This window comes from Caretta caretta, chromosome 6, assembly GCF_965140235.1.
Source record: "Caretta caretta isolate rCarCar2 chromosome 6, rCarCar1.hap1, whole genome shotgun sequence".
In the NCBI taxonomy this organism is placed as follows: Eukaryota; Metazoa; Chordata; order Testudines; family Cheloniidae; genus Caretta; species Caretta caretta.
Genome location: NC_134211.1, coordinates 113,895,482 through 113,916,303, shown reverse-complemented (window position 1 = coordinate 113,916,303; position 20,822 = coordinate 113,895,482). Strand labels below are relative to the sequence as shown.

Below are 20,822 nucleotides of genomic sequence, written 5' to 3'. Positions count from 1 at the left end.
GGTGTAAATTGACATAGTTCTGTTGACTTCAATGGACCTATGCTAGTTTATACCAGATGAGGATCTGGCCTGCTGTGCACACTACACACTCAACTGAGCCCTGTCCCATGCTGCTAGATTAAAATAATTATAGTTATCAGTAGTATTTTGTTTTATTTTTAGTTTTCTTTTGGTAGGCAATTTTTGTCCCAATTATCACTATAGTCATGAAATAATTTTAGCTCAAGTTACTATATAATTTAATAACATTTATTTTAACAATGGTGATTTTAATCATTAGAGCTAATGAAAGCCGTGCTGCGTGTGAGCAATCACACAACTTTCTATTTATGATTCAGATTGGGCCTCCTACGTTTTAAAAAAAGAAAAAAGCGAAAGAGCTTAAGTGATGGGCATAATAAGAACCAACATCATAATCCTTAGTCTGTCAATAGTATTAGGCGTTCTTAATTAAAGCAGATGTGTTTCAAATGGAGACTGGTATTTTTCATATGTGCCCAGTGCGTGCTGCTTACAAGACTGCTGATGCTGTGTTTCAGTTGTTTATGTGTTACATTTTTCTTCCCTTTTATTGCAGCTCTTTCTTTTATGCCTTCCTGAATCTGCTGATCAGCGTCTTTGTGGTTTTTGTCATCTTTATTGCTAGCACTATAGTGAGTGTAGGATTTAACATGTGGTGTGATGCTGTTACCGAAAAAGGAAGCATGCCAAATAGGTTAGTACTGAAGGAAAAATTTTCTGTTTCACATATGCACAAATAAATGGAGGTATAACCAAATATAGTTATTAAATGCAGGGAAAGCAGACAAGGAAAGGTATTTAAAACCTGAAAGTCTTTTTATAAAGATATGATTTTGAGATTGGGATCAAAACAACGAATAAACCTTCTGCTGGTAGTCCACATGAAAGAAGAACATTGTATAGTTATTTCATTGATGTTTCATTGCCTATTAGAGAGTCATAGTTATATGGAAAAGCACAAGAAGGATAGAAAGAAATTAACACACAATGTTTATAGACTGCTGTGAAAAGAAAACCTAGTTGTGATAACTCTCTAGTGAGGGAGGGAATGTGGTCTAGTGATCAGAGCAGGAAACTGGGAGTCAGGGCTCCTGAGTTCCAAATCCTAGTTTGGACACTGACTCACTATAAGAACCTAAGCGAGTTATTTAGCCTCTATGTGCCTCAGTCTACCATCTACAAAATTGGTATAAAATATTAGCCTCATAGTGGTGTTGTTTACACCAAGATTCTCAGATGAAAACCACTGTATAAGTGCAGAGTACTGATGACCAACGTTATCTTAAGAGTTATAGAATGTATAGTTAATAAAATAATATTTGGGTTCAGTGTAGGAGGCAGATGATAGCTTGAGATGAATTTTTCAAATCAAACAAATATCAATGAAGAGATAGGAAAAAGTGACATTTTATGTCATATGATATTGAGTAACACTATTACTAGAGCATAAATTTATGTTTCACATTGTCATATGTTGCAAAATGCCATAGTAAATGTTCTGTTTAGGGCTGCAACGATTAATCGAATTATTCGAATATTCGGTTAAAAATTCTATCTCAGTTGTCAAAAAAAAAAAAGCCTAATCGAATATTCGGATAAGAATCCAAGATGGCTGACACCACTGAAAAGGACAGAGAAGAGCCTTCAGAAATCAACCAAGAGATAGAAAGACATCCTCAAAATCCTGGGATTTTTTTCATACCACCAATAAAAGTCCAAGTTATTTGTAAAATCAGTAGGCAGCCTCTCTTTTACCATCACTATATCTCCTCCTTGCTGGAGCTTCTGAAACAAAAACACCCACACAATCCCTTCTCCTGAAGCCTTGCCTGATGATGTCAAAAGGTAATGGAGGCTCGTACACTTTGTTGCATTTAGGGGTGAAACAAACATCTGGGGTGATCCAAATGTGTGTGCTTGTGCAGGAGGTGTTGGGGTGGGCGGTAGAAAAGGAGGGTTTTAAGCATATTATTTGCATAATGAAGGTTATGTTACACATTTTAGAAAATCAGTGTTGTTCATTTACATAATTAAATATAGATTTAAAAAATAATATAATCTCTCTCTTAATGTGAGAGGAAATTGGCAAGCAGCCCAGTTATGGCAATAATTGAAAGCTTATTTGATAGACTATTCAACTGCTTACTCTTTGAAGCCTTTATTCTGGTAATTCTGTTTAGAATAACGGAAACTGATTAGGACTATTTAACAGTTTGTTCTGGGAGTGGACATAACAAAAGAAGCCTATACTTATTTCAAAGGGAGCAGAATAATCTTTCTAATGGCAACATTGTCATACCTATGTTGTTTATAGCTATGCTCTTTTGTTATTATTTAGAAAACCATTCTAGCAAGGACAGTTTTTAAGTGGCTACTTCATCTTATGCTTGGTCTGTTTATTTGGAATCTCTGAAATAATTCCCCCCCCCCCCAATGCCTTCTTCTTGTAGCTGTGAAGAACTACAGGATATAGATCTTGAACTGAATTTAGAAACCTCTGCCTTCTATGATCAGTTTGCCATTGCACAGGTAAGTCAGAACAAGATACAAGAATGTTTCAGTTCATTAGTCATTTGGACATGGACCTGATGCTACTGGTGCTGAGCTAGTAGAAGTGTTTCCATTGACTTCAGTAGGTGCTGGGTGGAGCCATAATGATGGGCATGTTTTTTTAGTAAAAATTAAAAATAGATAGCTTCAGATGTTGACTTGTACCTACTGTTTTTATTGCTCATTACTGAAATGTAACTGTCTCAGCAAGGCTCATTCCTGAAAAATTCTGAGCACTTTGGCCCCTATCCAGCAAAATGTTTAGTCTGGGATTTTCCCAAGGAGCCTATGGGAATTAAGCACCCAACTCCCACTGACTTGTGTTGGGATTTGGATGCTTACCTCCGTTATCCCTCCTTCCCCCCCTTAAATATATCAGCCTTAACGTGCTTAATTTAAAGAATGTGAACAGTCCATTGACTTGAGTGGGACTTCTTTAGTGCTTAAAGTTAAGCATGTGCTCAAGTGTTGTGGTGGATTGGACCAGAGTACTCAGCACCTTGCAAAGTCAAACCCTCAATACATTTTTGATAAGAGCATATGAACGGCCATAATGTGTCACACTAATGGTCCATCTATCCCAGTGTCCTGTCTCTGACAGTGGCCAGTGCCAAATGCTTCAGAGGTAATGACTAGCATAGGGCAACTTCAAGTGATTCACGCCTGGTCATCCAGTCTCAACTTCTGGGACACCCGAAGCATGAAATTGCATCCCTGACCATCTTGACTAATAGCCCCTGATGGACCTATCCTCTATGAAGTTATCTAATTATTTTTTGAACCCAGTTATACTTTTCGCCTTCACAACATCCACGGGCAATTACTTGCGCAAGTTGACTGCGCATTGTGTGAAGAAGTACTTTTTTTTGTTAGTTTTAAACCTGCTGCCTATTAATTTAATCAGGTGACCACTAGTTGTTTTATATGTAGGGGTAAATAATACTTCCCTATTCACTTTCTCCATACCATTCATGATTTTACAGACTTATATCAAAACCCACTTAGTCGTCTCGTTTCTAAGTTTAAAGGTCCCAGTCTTTTTAATTTATCTTTGTATGAAAGCTGTTCCATACCCCTGATTATTTTTGTTGCCCTTCTCTGTACTTTTTCTAATTCTAATACATCTTTTATGAGATGGGGTGACCTAAACTCACACAGTGTTTAAGGTGTGGATTTACCATAGATTTATACAGTGACATGATGATATTTTCTGTCTTATTATATCTCTCTTTTCTAATGAAAAGGAGTACTTGTGGCACCTCAGAGACTAACAAATTTATTTTAGCATAAGCTTTCGTGAGCTACAGATCACTTCATCGGATGCATTCAGTGGTCATCCGATGAAGCGAGCTGTAGCTCACAAAAGCTTATGCTCAAATAAATTTGTTAGTCTCTAAGGTGCCACAAGTATTCCTTTTCTTTTTGTGGATACAGACTAACACGGCTGCTACTCTGAAATCTTTCCTAATGGTTACTGACAATCGGTTAGCTTTTTTGACACTGCACATAGGGTGAATTTTTTCAGAGAACTATCCACAATGACTTCGAGATTTCTTTCTTGAGTGGTAACAGCTAATTTAGACCCCATAATTTTGTATGTATAGGTGGGATTATATTTTCCAATATGCATTACTTTTCACTTTTCAAACTGAATTTTAAAACAATGTAATTGAAAGATCCTATTGCAGCTTAATTTCAAGGGAGTCCCTTGGGTATTTCTACTTAAGATAAAATTTGGATGAACTCCTTTGCTGTCATCTTGGACATCATGTTTCTTGGGGGTATAGCTTCCAAGTGATGGGTAGTGTGGTCTAGGATCATGAGCACACATTGATGTCCTTGGGCCAACTTCTCCAGTGGGCTATCAGGTCCATTACTATCCTCTCAAATGGGACTTTAATAATCTGTAGGGGTACTGAGGTCGTGGGCCTTGCAATTGGCATTCAGGGCAGGAGGTGCAATAGCGTCAGACCTCCAGGTGGACTCTTGACCAAGAGAACCTTCATAGGATTCTGTCTAGGGTTTTATCCACCCCTAAATGTCCCCCAAACAAATGACTGTGGGATAGGTCTAATACTGCCCTTTGGTATCCTTGAGGTACTAGTAGCTGCTCCAGTTCTTGCTCCTATAGTCAGACTATTCTATATAATAAGTCCTTTTCATCACAAAATGTGGCCTGGGCCTTTGGTTTTCCCCTATACTGGGACCCCAATCACTTTGACTACTTCCTTTCTAATACTGTGGTACAGAGCATCATTGGCTTGGTCCTGCCCAAAATACTTGTATGAGAGACCAATATGTCCAAACTAAAAGGGGGCTATTTCTGTTTCACCCCCAGGATTAGTGTCAGTTGAATTGGGCTCAGCTTGAAGTTCATTAACTGTCTAAGTTGCCTCCTTGCCTGCTGGATGAGACTACTTACCCATGAACACCACCTTTTGATTCTGGGCCAAGATTTTGGACCCCATTCTTTTGTCTGCCCTCCTTTCTTGTTTAACCTTCCAGGATTTCCCAGTTGCTGAAAATAAGTGTCGGGCTGAAGGGCTAAATAATAGAAAATAAGAGATGGGCTACTTCCTGGGGCCATGGTATCAGCTCCGTGGTTACTGTTTTCCTCCAACCCTTCCATTGGGAGTAGATGTCTGGGAAGTTTTGTCCTTTGAATGCAGGATATAGAAGATTTGGGATTACTCCCGCTGTCACCCTTTTTGTGTTTCCCTGAACCTCTATTTGTATGGGAATGGCTGGGTAGTAATTAACTGTCCCATGTACACAGGTTACTCCCATGCATTTGGCTGGAATCAGCTGGTTCCACCCCACCAGTTTCCCAGAGACCAGCGTAACTGCACTTCCTAAGTCTACTAATGCAATGGTCTCCGTACCATTCATTCCAACTGGCCATGTAAATAGTGCATAGTGTAAATATTTATAGTGACTCCTTTTCACTGTCACCCAGACTACAATGCACGGACCTCTCAATGTTAGGACTTTGAGCTGCTATATGCCCTAGTTCACCACAAGCATAACATCAATACACAGCCCGGGATATCCTCCTATTCTAAGACCTATTCCATTAGGTCTTATCCCGTGGCCTTCTCTCGCCAGTTCCCCAAATTCCTTCGTGCCCTCAGGCCACTCTTTGGCATCCCTCCTCCCCAATATAATTGTATCTGAACTTCTGGAGATCTGGGCCTTTGGGACTGGGGTTGAACTCTTGGTCCAGCACATATCTTATTCAGTAGTCCAAGAAAGCTCTCTGGCCATTAAATGCCTCGCTATGAGGGTGACCAAATCATCATAAGAGGAAGGATCATTTTAGCCAACCCACCCTCATAGGTTTTGGTGGTAGTCGCGTCTCATGAATCTGTCCAAAACTAAGAGTACTTTTCTGCACTGTGGGTCTTGTGACACAGCCACTTCTGCATTAGGTGGATAAGGTTGAACAGTTGTGATCTTGGTGCTTTACTCTTCCAGTACCTCCACTCATGGAATCTCTGGGCTCTTATGGCTGTAGTCACTCAGGATCTTGCAAGTATTTATTTCAGTTTTCACCTGGCAGTAGTCTTTAGCAGCTTCCACTGCGGTGTCATAGTAGGCCTTCTGGGCCTTTCCACACAGGAAAGGAACGAGGATACTGGCTCACTGGTCTCGGGGCCAAGCCTCACTTAGGACTGTTCTTTCAAACATGAGGAGATATGCCTCAATGTCATCCTCTGTCATAATCTTTTGTAGATAACTGCTGGCCTTTAGGAATCATGTTCCATCATGGCCACCTCCCAGAGTGGCCAGGGCTTTCAGTTGTCTTACTGTCTCTTGTAGGGTTGCTCGGTCCTGTGCCTCCTGGATCACCAATAGTTGATTTGTCTCTTGTTGTATTCATACAGATTCCTGCTGAGTGGCCATCTGGGCTCTGCTAGCCATTGGTTTTACCACAGTGGCCTGCACCAGTACCCTCGTCATGTCATCCATTCTCGGGAATTATCTGTCTTGACCTTGGGTTAATCCACTGCATCAATTCCCACTCCTGACACCATGTGTGGCAAGAAACCCCCCTGAAGGGCAAGGTTTAATATTTCTTCCAAAATGTCCATTAACATTGACTATGGTAACTCTGGGTATTCTTTATCTCCACATAAATGGCCATTCCCTTTTTGAATCTTGGCAAGGTTTTGGCCTCAATGACTTTCTGTGACAGTGGTTCCAGTTTATTCATAGAATTGTAGGACTGGAAGGGACCTCGAGAGGTCATCTAGTCCAGTCCCTCGCACTCATGGCAGGACTAAGTATTATCTAGACCATCCCTGACAGGTGTTTGTCTAACCTGCTCTTAAAAATCTCTGATGATGGAGATTCCACAACCTTCCTAGGCAATTTATTCCAGTGCTTAGCCACCCTGATAGTTAGGAAGTTTTTCCTAATGTCCAACCTAAACCTCCCGTGCTGCAATTTAAGCCCATTGCTTCTTGTCCTATCCTCAAGAACAATTTTTCTCCCGCCTCCTAGTAGCAACCTTTTAGAAGTATTTGAAAACTGATATCATGCCCCTCTCAGTCTTCTCCTCCAGACTAAACAAATCCATTTTTTTCAGTCTTCCCTCATAGGTCATGTTTTCTAGACCTTTAATCATTTTTGTTGCTCTCCTCTGGACTTTCTCCAGTTTGTCCACATCTTTCCAGAAATGTGATGCCCAGAACTGGACACAGTACACCAGTTCAGACCTAATCAGCGCGGAGTAGAGCGGAAAAATTACTTCTCACGTCTTTCTTACAACACTCCCGCTAATACATCACAGAATGATGTTTGTTTTCTTTGCAACAGTATTACACTGTTGTCTCAACCTGGATTTGTGCAGGAAATGGCCCAACTTGATTATCATGCACATTGTGTAGAGAGTTGTCACTTTGGATGGGCTATTACCAGCAGGAGAGTGAGTTTGTGTGTGGGGGGGTGGAGGGTGAGAAAACCTGGATTTGTGCTGGAAATGGCCCAACTTGATGATCACTTTAGATAAGCTATTACCAGCAGGACAGTGGGGTGGGAGGAGGTATTGTTTCATGTTCTCTGTGTGTATATAAAGTCTGCTGCAGTTTCCACGGTATGCATCCGATGAAGTGAGCTGTAGCTCACGAAAGCTCATGCTCAAATAAATTGGTTAGTCTCTAAGGTGCCACAAGTACTCCTTTTCTTTTTGCGAATACAGACTAACATGGCTGTTACTCTGAAACCCATCTTTAACTTGTGATCCACTATGATCCCCAGATCTCTTTCCACAGTACTCCTTGCTAGGCAGTCATTTCCCATTTTGTATATGTTCAGCTGATTGTTCCTTCCTAAGTGGAGTACTTTGCATTTGCCCTTATTGAATTTCATCCTATTCACTTCAGACCATTTCCCCAGTTTGTTCAGATCATGTGTTGTGTGAGAAACTATTTCCTTTCATTGGTTTTGAATTTTCTACCTTTTAATTTCACTGATTGTAACCTTGTTATTGTGTCACGAGACAGAGAAACAGAAGTTCCTGATCTACCTTCCGTAGACTATTCATTATTTATCATATCCTCTCTGTCTGGCTCTTTTGTAAGGTAACAATCACAATCTTTTCAGTCTCATTCACTGAGTTTTTTCATACCCTTGACCATTCTCATCTCCAGTTTTATGTGGTGTAACACTGTTGAAATCAATGGAGTTACGTGGGCTTAAAACAGAAATAATACAATGGTGATCAGGCCTTACATTTTTATAATTTTCTTTTCATTGTAATAACCTGTTAGAAGCTTATAAAATATTTTCTCCCCCTACCAACTTTATCATTCCTCTTTGGCCAATATTTTGTTTTGCCATGGTTCGAGCGCAGGAAAAACAAGCGTAAACTAGCTGCCATTGTGTCACATCTATTTATCTATTCTGTGCTTTATAACCAGTATATGACCGGCCACTCAGGCAAAATGTCATAAATCCTGCACTTAGGAAAGTCATTGTGGGCTCTGACATTCACTTTAAGGTGAGCACAGCTCTGGGAACAGTGTTTGTTATTAATTTTTCAGTCAGAGATTAAAAATCATCTGGGTGGTTTATTTCTCTCAAATTGCTACTATTTAATATAAAAAAAAGGAGGACTTGTGGCACCTTAGAGACTAACGAATTTATATGAGCATAAGCTTTCGTGAGCTACAGCTCACTTCATCGGATGCAGTCAGTGCAAAATACAGTGTAATTTCATGATTACAGAGAACATGAAACAATGGGTGTTACCATACACACTGTAATGAGAGTGATCAGGTAAAGTGAGCTATTACCAGCAGGAGAGCTGGGGCGGGGGACCCATTGCCAACTGTGTCCACATATCTATTCAGGGGACATCATCATAGGGCCTAATCACATCAGCCACACTATCAGAGGCTCGTTCACCTGCACGTCTACCAATGTGATATATGCCATCATGTGCCGGCAATGCGCTTCTGCCATGTACATTGGCCAAACCAGACAGTCTCTACGTAAAAGAATAAATGGACACAAATCAGACGCCAAGAATTATAACATTCAAAAACCAGTCGGAGAACACTTCAATCTCTTTGGTCACTCGATTACAGACCTAAAAGTGGCAATTCTTTAACAAAAAAACCTTCAAAAACAGACTCCAACGAGAGACTGATGAATTGGAATTAATTTGCAAACTGGATACAATTAACTTAGGCTTGAATAAAGACTGATAGTGGATGGGTCATTACACAAAGTAAAACTATTCCCGCCCCCCCCCCCCGGGGCTGTTCCTCATACGTTCTTGTCAACTGCTGGAAATGGCCCACCTTGATTATCACTACAAAAGGTTCCCCCCCCCCCGCCCCCACTCTCCTGCTGGTAATAGCTCACCTTATCTGATCACTCTCGTTACAGTGTGTATGGTAACACCCATTGTTTCATGTTCTCTATGTATATAAATCTCCCCACTGTATTTTCCACTGAATGCATCTGATGAAGTGAGCTGTAGCTCACGAAAGCTTATGCTCAAATAAATTTGTTAGTCTCTAAGGTGCCACAAGTCCTCCTTTTCTTTTTGCGGATACAGACTAACACGGCTGCTACTCTGAAACCTATGTTAATATTTTACAAATTCTGGTCCTATAAATACCAATTCTGCTTCGTCTGCATTTTCCTTATGTAGGTGTAATTTCACTGTGTTTCCTTTGCTATATATTGTTGTCTTCACCAGGGGTCATGTCCAACCATAATTGTGTGTGTGTGTGTGTGATGTTCCCCTCACTGTCAGTGGAAGGGTAGTGTAGAAGTATATGGTAGGATATGACTGAGTAAACTGCAATTATATATCCAGCTGCTGACACCAGGGTCATTGGACAAATTATGTGCAGGGGGATACCTTCTTTTGACTATAATAAGGAACGGTGCAAGAAAAAATTCTGCTTCATACAGTGTGTGCCAACATATACAGAGATCCTGCAGGAGGAAAGTTTACTTTGTTGTAGTACACAGGAGAACTAGCCCCAAACAATCTTGTCCTAATTCCTACTACTGACCTACCAGGGGCAGCCTATGCTGCTTTAACTCCTGTACATTCATGAGTGAGGAGTGAAGGTGCATCTGCCAGATTCTTTTATGTTGACAAAAGGAAATGCAATTTCAGGGCACAGACCTGCTAGTGTGTAAGGAACCCCAGAAGTAGATCATGTGAAAAAAGATCCCAGTGGGGAACAAATTCCTGCAGTGCTATCTGTTAGTATCATAAGGTACATTAAGCAGAGTTTCAGCCGAGCCAGTTTATGGGTTTTTCTTTGGCACCGTGATAATGATTCTTCAAGGCAAGTAGAGCAAGAATGGCCATCCTTAATGGTCCAGGAAAACAGGTCCTTGTATAGCACACTGATGGCTCAATATAGCTGTTCATACCCAAGCACTACTCTCAGGGAATACACTGGGAATGTTTCCTGAATAAGAATTACAGAGCTGGGCCCGGGTAAACTTTGCAAGGAGAAACTAACCAGTTTGATGATCGCTGGCATTTAAATACTATTCAGCTGGTTCTAGCTTGTCCAGAACTTTTCTTTGATCTTCACTCATTAACTGAATTATGCTAGATTTATCTAGAGTCTTTCATGCTGAGTATGTCTCAAAAGGCATAGAAAAGCCACTTAATGCAGACTTAAATCTGTGTTGAGACCATTTAAGAGAGTGCTACAATTTTGATGTTGCACTAATGACACGAATGCAGATATGCGATACTACATATTAGCCCAAATGAGTGTGATTTTAACACCTTCTCATTCCATATCTTTTTATCTAACTTACTTCATTGCTATTTTTAAAGACATTTTATATTGGTAGACTGAGATGTAAATAAGGACAAAAACGTGGGAAATTTTCAAAAGTGTGTTAAGGGTCTAATGTAATTGACATTTATTGATGTTTATTGTTATTGTAAAGATTATTCGTCAGGGATTAATACAGCATAATACAGAAAGGAAGGTTAATACATTGCCAATGAATCTGGAAGACAGAAGTGCAGCTGGTGAGACTCTTAAAGATTTTGTGCTTACCCTGCTTGTATTTATACCTGACTCAGAGAAGCTTCACAATTTTCTCTGTATTACTTTAAACTACCACTCATTTCTTGTCTGTCTTCTCTGACACATTTTTTGAAGCTACCAAGAGGCCAATAATTGACTGTATCTGGTAGATGGGACACATTTGTAAGTTTTAATGTAGAATACATCTTACATTCTGACAGGTTTTACACAACCCCTCCACGAAAACAGGACAGACATTGTAACAGTTTCTTCATTTTGTTTTGATCATAGCATTCCAAAAGTCAGCAAGACTTTAAAGACATTCTGCACCATCTCTAGCTTGGTACAGAGGGCATGTTAGCTAAGTATCCAGAAAGTTGTTTGTCTTGCCCTGTCTCTCTGGGATGTCTCTGTACCTAACATTGAAATTAGAACACTTCACACCTCCCCTTGATTTAACATAAGTAAAGAGCATTTTGAAAGGAGCATAACATAAATGCAATTCATACACAAACATATGTGATATATATAGTAATATTGTATATGATATTGGCTAACATTGTAGACCTTACAGACTTTCTCTTATCTGGCTCCATACATACTTTACTAGACACAGAGGGTTGATAGCAGCCAAATACAGCACAAATGCCAGAAGGTTTAGTGGGTTGAGTGTATTTCACAAGATATAGTGGTAATAATATTATATAGGCTTATCATTGTTATCGTTATCTTTTTACTCTTACTTTTATAGTAAATGTAAAGGGGGTTACCAACCTGAAAAGACTGAGAAACAATGGGCTAGATCATCCGCTGGTGTAAACTGGCACAACTCCGTTGAAGTCCATCCAGACGAGGATCTGTCTTTAAAATGAGGGTTGGCTGTATCTTGACAACACAACATTAATCTCTCTGCCATCTCTTTTCCTGCCTAGTTTGGTCTCTGGGCTGCCTGGCTGACTTGGCTGGGAATTACCATTTTGGCCTTCCTGAAGGTTTATCACAACTACAGGCAGGAAGACCTGCTAGACAGCCTGATCCATGAGAAAGAGCTGCTGCTAGGACGATCCTCTTCACGAACCTTTTTGCAGGATGAGAAAAGTGGCATGATCTAATATGTAAGCCACTCGATGGTACAGGTTGTAAATTTTATAATTCATTAGCACAAGCTGCAGTGAAGAGAATTGGTGAGTGTGTGAAATCATTGCTTTCCTGAACTGAAATTTAATTTAGAATTATACAGTCCTTTAATGAGAAATTGTCAGAAGCCATATTTCTGTTAGGATATAGACAATGAACTGTATGATACAATAGGCTTCCTTTCCTGTACATCCTGGGAGCAGAACTAATTATGCCTGTGTATGAAGATGGATGTCCCTATCAGGGTTCTAGCATGCTTTTCCTGATTATTGAGGGAAGGATGTTTTCTGAGAACTGTGCTAGCAAAACCTCGCTAAAGACCACCCCTTTAGTGTAGTTTGCAGCGTGGTTTTAATGTTGTTCTAGCTAGCACTGCTCTGACCTACTTATGGAAAGGGCCTTTGATACCCCCAAATTTGCTGTATACATATGAAATATTAACAACAATTTTATAACCCTTGCTCCCATTTGATTTGATCACTTTAGAACATATGGAGCTGTGTATCTGACTATATACTTAATGTTAGATACAGTAAAATTCATACAGTGACATAAGATATTACAGCATCTTAAACGTACCGTATATTTTTGGAGGGATTGTAGAGCCTATTTATGTTTATGTTTCATCTTAGACTTTGGCATGGCCAGCATTTATTACTGCTTTGTAAAATGTAGTCTAACGGGCAGTAACTGCAGCTTGCATAGCAAGAGATTAATCTTAATATATTAATGCTTGCTCTTTCATATATGTAATTTGATCCCTGGTATTATATACTATTCAGCTTCAAGTATTAGAGTTTATTTGTGCTATTTATCTCAAACAGGATATGTGAAATTATTATAAATAGCTGCATAGTAGATCTGTGAATGTCTATCAGTACAGTAAACTGTAAAAACTGCTCAGTAATCACATAGCTGGTTCTTTTATGAACTGGGCTATTTTCCCCCGCATTGGCCAGGGGCTGCTCCAGGATTCAGTATTGCCACCCTGAAAAGGGAGAAGGGCCATTTACTTTATGTAGTCCACTAGGGACTTTGCTATTGCTCTTGATTTTACACAGAAAGTGCTCAGATGGTAGGATAATGGGTGAGATTATAAAACACTAAAATATATCCAACGATTAGGAACACAGATAAGTCAGAGGGCAGTGGAATTATTACGCTCAAGAATGAATGCCTTGTTAGTATATAGAGAGACAAGATGGACGAGGTAATATCTTTTATTGGACCAACTTCTCTGGGTGAAGAGACAAGCTTTTGAGCTTACACAGAGCTCTTCTTCAGGTCTGAAAAAGCCGGAAGAAGAGCTCTGTGTAAGCTTGAAAGCTTGTCTCTCTCACCAATAGAAGTTGGTCCAATAAAAGTTATTACCTTACTCACCTTGTCTCTCTATTATTCTGAGACCAACATGGCTACAATAACACTGTAAACAATAATTGCTAGTATTTAGGCTATAGTCATCAGGTACAAAAGGAATCTGAGGCCCCAGTTTAGCAGAGTGCTTAAGCAAATGCTTAATTTTAAGTATGTGACTAATACCACTGACTTCTGTAAACTGCTGAATCACGGTCTGAAGGCACAAAAATCACTCAGACTTACAATTCTTCTGTTGCACAGTCTCTGCTGTGTTTCTGAGAATCTAAGATTTTGTGTATGGATTAACGGCCAAACTGTTCCCATATGTGGGAAGAACCTATGTAGGGGATGTGAAACTCTGTGAATTGTTCAATCAGGGGAGCTGGCTCTTGAAATCTGCACGTCATAGAGTTCCAGACGATTTCCAGAGACTAGATCTGTCTGAACAGGGTTTCTAGAAACAAGGTCCATCTACACAGAGGCCCTGTTTCCATGTACTGGTTCCTACCCACAAAGGAACAAAATTCCTGCAGGAGCCATACTGCCACAGCATTCTCCAGCTGTGAATTCACATCAGGGAAGGATTTTAAGAAGATGGAGATGGAGACCAAGTAAAAGTTAATGCCAGTTTAAGGTTCAGCATTAAGGCCCCCATCCAGCAAGTTACTTAGCCTAATTTTGAGCATGTGGTAATATCACTGACTTCCATGGTGCTATTCACATGCTCAGAATTAACTTAAGTAATTTTCTGGGTGGGACATAAGTTACATGTTGTTGATGTAGAAAGTGGATGTCTCCCCATCACTTCCTATCCTAGATAACAGAGGCTGTCCTTTTGGGAATGCTTCCACTGGTTCTGGAGAAGAGTATGATGCTGTGAAGATGAGGCTGTCCTTCCCTCCACTTTCACACTGCCTGCCTCCCTGCAGGTGCCTGATTGTCTTTCCCCAATCCACTGTCCCCCCCCAAAAAAGAAGAGAATATTTGGCTCAAAGTTTCTAGTCTGTTTGGTTTTGCAGATAACTTTTATTCTAGGAATTAAAGCCCTTTCATTATCCTGTTTGTTCTTCAGCTCAGTAGACTAAATCTGGGATTTTCAAAAGAGACTAAGGGAGTCAGGAACCCAATAGGAGTTGGGCACCTAACTCCCTTAAATTCCTTTGAAAACCCCAGCCCAAATTAATATAATACAAACAGGTGAGAGAATGTCTCTATTCATCTGAATCAGGTGGAATGAGTTGAGGTAGCTAGTTAGGATGGTTCATTAGGGCTTAAAAGCAAGGAGCTTTTCAAGGAAAGTTCCCTAGTAGCTCGAAGGAAGAGGACAGAGATCAGCAGCTATGAAGCTAGTTTAGAAGAAGGCGAACTTCTGAGCTAGGTTGTCAGAAGTAGTTTAGTTTTAACCTAACTGGGCCTTTTTGTTTGAGAAGTTTTCCTCTAGTTTTCAGTCTGTGAGAAAGCACTCTGCCAGCTCATATTCTAAAGCTGAAACACCCAGGCCAAACTACTTGTGCCAAAGTGAGGGCTAGGGCAGAAAATACGGCCAGGGATGAGAATGTGAACTTGTTCTTTTATATTTTGCAGCATCCAAGTTACTCTTTCTAGCTGTAAATTACCAAGGCATTATTGAGTTAGGCACCATTATTAATGCATCACCATTCTTTGACCTTTCAAATTCTTCTTTAATTTGCATTGTCCAAAACCATGCCTGAGACCCGAGTAGTTTAACAAGGTTGTGCATTTCATGTAACAGAACTCAGCATTTTTTTTTTTTTGGGAAGGATTGTAAGGAGGGAGTGTTTCAGTGGTTTTTGCCATTTCCTCCCCCTATATATCTATTGCTGCTGCCCATAGCAGATACCCTTGTTAAGAATGTGGCCTGCATTTATTTTGCTCATGGACATACTGATGTTTAAATCAGACTCAAAAGACCACCTTTTTGGCCTACATAAAATGGCTGATAGTAACGAAGGTAGAGTTTACATAGAGCCTTATTTATTAAAATGCAAATAGACACTGTTCTGTTGAATTGCTACAACACCAACAAGGTATTGACACACAAGTAACCTGCTATGTTAGATACATTCCAGATGCCCTGGCTTCCACCAGTGCCCTTTTCCTGTTCGCAAAACCACTTGGGTTAAGGAGTTATGTTCATTGCTGACAGAGGACATAGTGCTAGAAAAACCTGATCGAGCTGAGAAACTGTAAAAATGTGGTTTTGTTTTTTAAAACCAAAACTTCTTTTAAGAGAGCTCAAGTAAAACAATAGTTTGGAGCAAAGTGTTTTTAAAAGGGCAGAAAAGCTTGTAAAGTCCTGTCCCTTAAATATTCAAAGCATCATGCAGTGTTTCATCCCTGAATCTCTCATGGGCATCACGTAGGTAAAACTCTGCAGCTTTGCTTTGGGAATTTAGGGGATTGTGCTTGTTTATGATGCTGCTGAGAGAAATATGTACTATAACAAAAGAAAACTCAGATAAGCATGATTTGTTGATGAAGGTGTTCAGTATTAGAGAGGGGTGTGTGTGTGTGTGTACACATGCACACATATGCCATGTTAAAGGGGTTGTTAGGATAATCCCCATTATTAAACCATGATATTGATGTAAAATCCCCTGTAGACAGTCAGAGAATATGTCAGAATAGCTTAAATTTCTACACTGCCTTTTTTTTTCTTTCTTTCTTATCTGCATGATGCCACTTAAGATATGGATACCTCTCTCTGTTATCAAACAATTTCATTGTTAGTGTGACTGAGTACTAGTTCCTATCCCTCAAGGTTTATCCTCACTTATGCAGAGTATTAGGGATTACTGTTTATACTTTTATATAATCTTGAACAAGACAGCATAGTTATAGATGAAGGCAGGAGAAGTGTTACATTTTGTAGATTGAAATACATTGGAATCCTACATGACTGGAGGATGACATTCCCTTTGAACAAAGTTCCTAATGTAACATGAATGTGCATTGACTCCTTGATGCACATTAACCCTTTGATGGAAGTGTTACTATTAATTAGGACATAGTAATTAATGCTTATTCAAAATAGGTGTCAAATACCTTAAAGTATATTTTCTTGAAAGCCTTAATCCTTCAATTGTCAAAACTAATTCTTCTTCTGCAACAGCCTAGCAAATGATGTAAGACCCAAAGCAATTAGCATGGTTTTTTTTAAACAATGATCCATCAATTGGAGAAGAAAAGTAAATGCAAGGAAGGGAAGAAAGATGTATATGAACTGCGATTATATACTGGTAGGACTGTAGAGGGGAAAATTCATTTTAAACCCCATTGGTTTTATTCAATTAGATGAGATAATAAGAAGCCAGATCCGCAGCTGGTGTAAATTAGTGTTGCTCCATTGAAGTCAATAGAGCTATGTTGATTTACACCAGCTGAAAATTGGGCAATTTATATTTAAAAGCATTTGAACACTTGTTTCCCCCTTCAGAGCCATATATGCAAATATCTGGTTAAATTGACAAGGGCTTTGATACTAAGTCACTGAAATGGATGACAAAGCTGGTCAGTCTCTGGTGGCTAATTATATCAGGACCTTTCTGAATGTATTTGTTTTTCTTATAGAGATTACTCATTTAGGGCATGATCCAAAACTCACAGAAGTCCACTGGAGTGTTTCTACTCTCTTCTTTGGGCTTTGGACCAGGGCCTGATCCTACAATCTCTGTGCGCTCAAAACTCTCATTGATAGGAGAAACATAATTGAGTGCACAAGGAGGGCAGGATTGGACTCTCAGTTACACTGAGCCTCTATTTGAATTCTAGTCCGAGAAGTTCTTGCTTCTTTGTACAGATTTAGTATACTCATTTCCCAGTGCTGCTGCTAGCAGTTAGCCTCTACTGATTTTGAGATGCAAAAAATCAATGACAGACTGACATTGTGTGAAAAATTGATTCTCTGCATTGTCTTTAAACACATCCATCCACATAACAGTTTTGTAAAGTACAGTTTAAAATGAGAAACCTCCAAACCAGAATGATCTGCAGACTACTTAATACAAAGCACGTGCATTTTGGTGTATGTGGTGTTACGCTGTATACAAACACCTTGTTTATAATTCCTGTCCTCCAGTGTTTGCATCCCAGACATTTTCTGTAAATCACTCACAGCTGCTTGAATTGGTTCTCCTTTATGTATAACATTTGGCTGATCATACAAATGGGTCAGAATTATATTCTCTTATGAACATTTAGTTTGGGGTTTGATTAAACTTTTGTGTCTACTTCAAAATCAGAGTCCTGGGAGTGAACACCTGTGAACTCTGAGGAAAGTTTGCATTCGGATACAGATCTGAAATCTGTAGCTAGGGCTGCCCAATCACTAATCTTTGCTGATGGAAATGTTCTATTTTGTCTTATTAAGATGTTTGTTCTGCAGGCAAAAACCCTGGAGACTGCAGTGCCCTTTTTAAAGTTTGTCCTAAGAGGAATACCAGTTCATGCACATTCAGTTTCTACTTTGCACACAATGAAAAAAGGCACATGTACCTAACAGTGTTGGAAATCTTGGTTGGTTTTAAAATGATTTTATCCCTGATTTCCTCAAGGCCGAAATGCACTGCATTCCCATTCTTTTCCTCCTTTAGAAAGAGTAAACTTTTTCTGCATTATATTTCAGCCTTCACAGACAGACACACAGCTCATAAACATTTGTACTTTTTTTAAAGCGACCAAATCCTGATAAATTATGTTGATCCTAACGCTTTATGGAGAAGGACAACCCTCTGATTTATTCCAGGCACAAAAGGATCAGGCAATCATTTCAGTCTCTCAGAAACCCTAACCATGGTGTCTGAAATGCATAACTGAAATGTACATTCACCTAATTTACTGCACAATGTATGTATTGCAATGTAGCCATAAAGTTGGCTGATTGATAATGCCTCTTTATTAGTGGTACAAGTGGAATCCATTTCTTACTGGTACGGGGGGGGAGGCGCCACGGGGGGCATGTGACCTCCTCATGTGACTCCTCCCCACCTTGCCCCCATCCCGGGGCCCCCACACTCTCCCCATCCCCTCTCCATGATCCACCCCCATTACCTGGGGAGGGTGTTGTCCTCCTCCTGCTGTGTAGGAGAAGCAGAACGTGTGACCGCCCAGCAGCCCCACGCCCGCAGCTCCTCTGGTGCGGCTGTATTGCCCCAGCCCTTCCATGCAGGGTGTTCTCTGTACAGCAGCCAGGCCCACTGGAGGACAGTACGGGGTCGGGGGGTTGGGGACAGTACAGCAGCCGCTCAGGAGGAGGTGCTGGTGTGGGGCCGCCGGGTGGCCCCTCGTTCTGCTCCTTTCCCCACTGTGGTTCCCAGGAGAGCCCGGCGATTCAGGGCGCTCCCAGGAACCGCAGCAGGGAAAGGAGGAGAATGCTGGCAGCTCCTTCGGCGGCTGTACCGCCCCCAGCCTCGCCCCCCAAGCCCTGTCCTCCTGCATGACTGCTACTGGGTGCCGGAGGACACGCAGTTCCATGGAAGGGTGGGGGTGGGGGTTCTGCTTCTTTCCCTGCTGCGGTTCCCAGGAGAGCCCTGAACTGCAGGGCTCTCCTGGGAACCGCAGCAGGGAAAGGAGCAGAACGTGAAGCCACTGGGTGGCCCCATGCCAGCAGCTCCTCTGGTGCAGCTGTGCAACCCCCAGGCCCACCTCCCGCCCTGTCCTCTGACGGGGCTGCTCCACAGACGGAGGAGACCCTGTGTGGAAGGGCTGGGGGCAGAACAGCTGCACTGGAGGTGCTGCGGGCGTGGGGCTGCTGCACATTCTGCTCCTTGTCTTTCCAGTACTCTGTACCGGCTATAAATATCTTGCTAGTACAGCGTAGCCGACCGGACCGGACAGCCCTACTTGCACTGCTGCTCTTTATTCTAATATTGGGAGAAGTATTTGTACAATAGTGTTTTCTCATGGAATTCTTGAGTATCTTATGTCTGGACAAAAGATTGTGTTTAAAGTGATATTGCATTAATGTGAATACCCCAACTCTTAAATATTTCTACCTCTAATAGCTACTGTAGCTGTTTAAAGCATCATGGTTCCAATTTTCAAAAACATCCGACTTAGTCTATTTTCAAAGATGATTTAAGTACTTAGAAGTAAAATCTCACTGACTTCCAGAGAAACGTTGGCTCCTAAGCCACAGCCACTTTTGAAAATGAGGCATAGGCTCCTAATTCACTTAGGCTCTTTTGAAAATTTCCCCAGTTCTTTCATACAAGCCCCAAACCTGTTTCTGTTGAAGGTAATTGTAAAAAGCACATTCATAGGTTCATGGGGCCAAATTCTCTGCTGGCATACTGCCAGTGACGTCAAAGGAGTTAGGCGAGGGGAATATTTGACCCATCTATTTTGCCTATGTCTACATTATGAGGTGGGGGTCTGATTCCCCTGCCTGTGTAGACATACTACCGCACTAGCCCTCCTTGAGCTAGCACGAGTACTTAGGGTTGCTGCAGTAGCATGGATCGCAGCAGCGGAGGCTGGGTATGTACTTGGCACAGCTAAGCCATGCCTACGCTGCCACTCCTGCTACCTGTGCTACCGGCTACACGGCTGTTAATACGCTCACTAGCTCAATGAGCAGGGGAGCCACACCCCTAGCTGGTAGTGTAAACCTAGCCTTAAAGGTTCATCTAGCATGACCTCCTTCATCACAAAGCCCATAGAATTTCACCCTGTAATTCCTGCAGGAGAATCAATCATTCTTCCCTGCTATGTGCACAAACCCTATCAAGTCCAATAACTTGTGCATGAACTGGAGCATATCTTTTAGGAAGATATCTGGACTTGATTTAAAGACTCCAAGTGATGATGAATTAGCCACTTCCCTTGGTAAAGTGTTCCAAGTGGTTTTAAACTGTTAAACATTGACTTCCCAGGTGCATGTTCAAGTCACTCAGAGCTGAGTATACTCTTCTTGTTATGGTCATCAAAATCCTTTTGCAAATGACTTTGAACAGCTCCTGCTGAATAGCATCCCTAAGGGGAGAAAAGACTGAATTGGCGCTCATAACCACTGCAGAATGATGGTACTGCAAAGGAAATCCATTTAAATAGGGCAGGAAAACAAAAAGGGTTTTGCAGTTGATCTTGAGGATACCTCATGGGTGTTAGTTTGCAAAGAAGATTTGGCTCTCCTGCCATCTAATTGATGTTACTCTAATCAGTGAACCAAACTTATACTCTATTTACCAACTCAAACTGTGCAATTTAGAAATCAATAGT

At 40.9% G+C, this 20,822-nt stretch overlaps 1 protein-coding gene across 7 annotated transcripts in view; it reads left to right on the top strand.

Annotated features, from left to right (window-relative positions):
* Positions 1-20,822, top strand: part of TMEM179 (transmembrane protein 179) — a 48,198-nt gene that overhangs the window by 9,229 nt on the left and 18,147 nt on the right. For 5 of the 7 annotated variants that reach the window (XM_048853920.2, XM_048853922.2, XM_075129912.1 and 2 more), the window contains exons 2-3: positions 578-715; positions 2,472-2,550. In XM_048853920.2, the coding sequence (XP_048709877.1) occupies positions 578-715; positions 2,472-2,550 (217 nt within the window). Of the gene's footprint in view, positions 1-577; positions 716-2,471; positions 2,551-12,022; positions 13,042-20,822 lie in introns of those variants that run through there. The other 2 variants (XR_007357202.2, XM_048853919.2) reach the window with 2 other exon arrangements.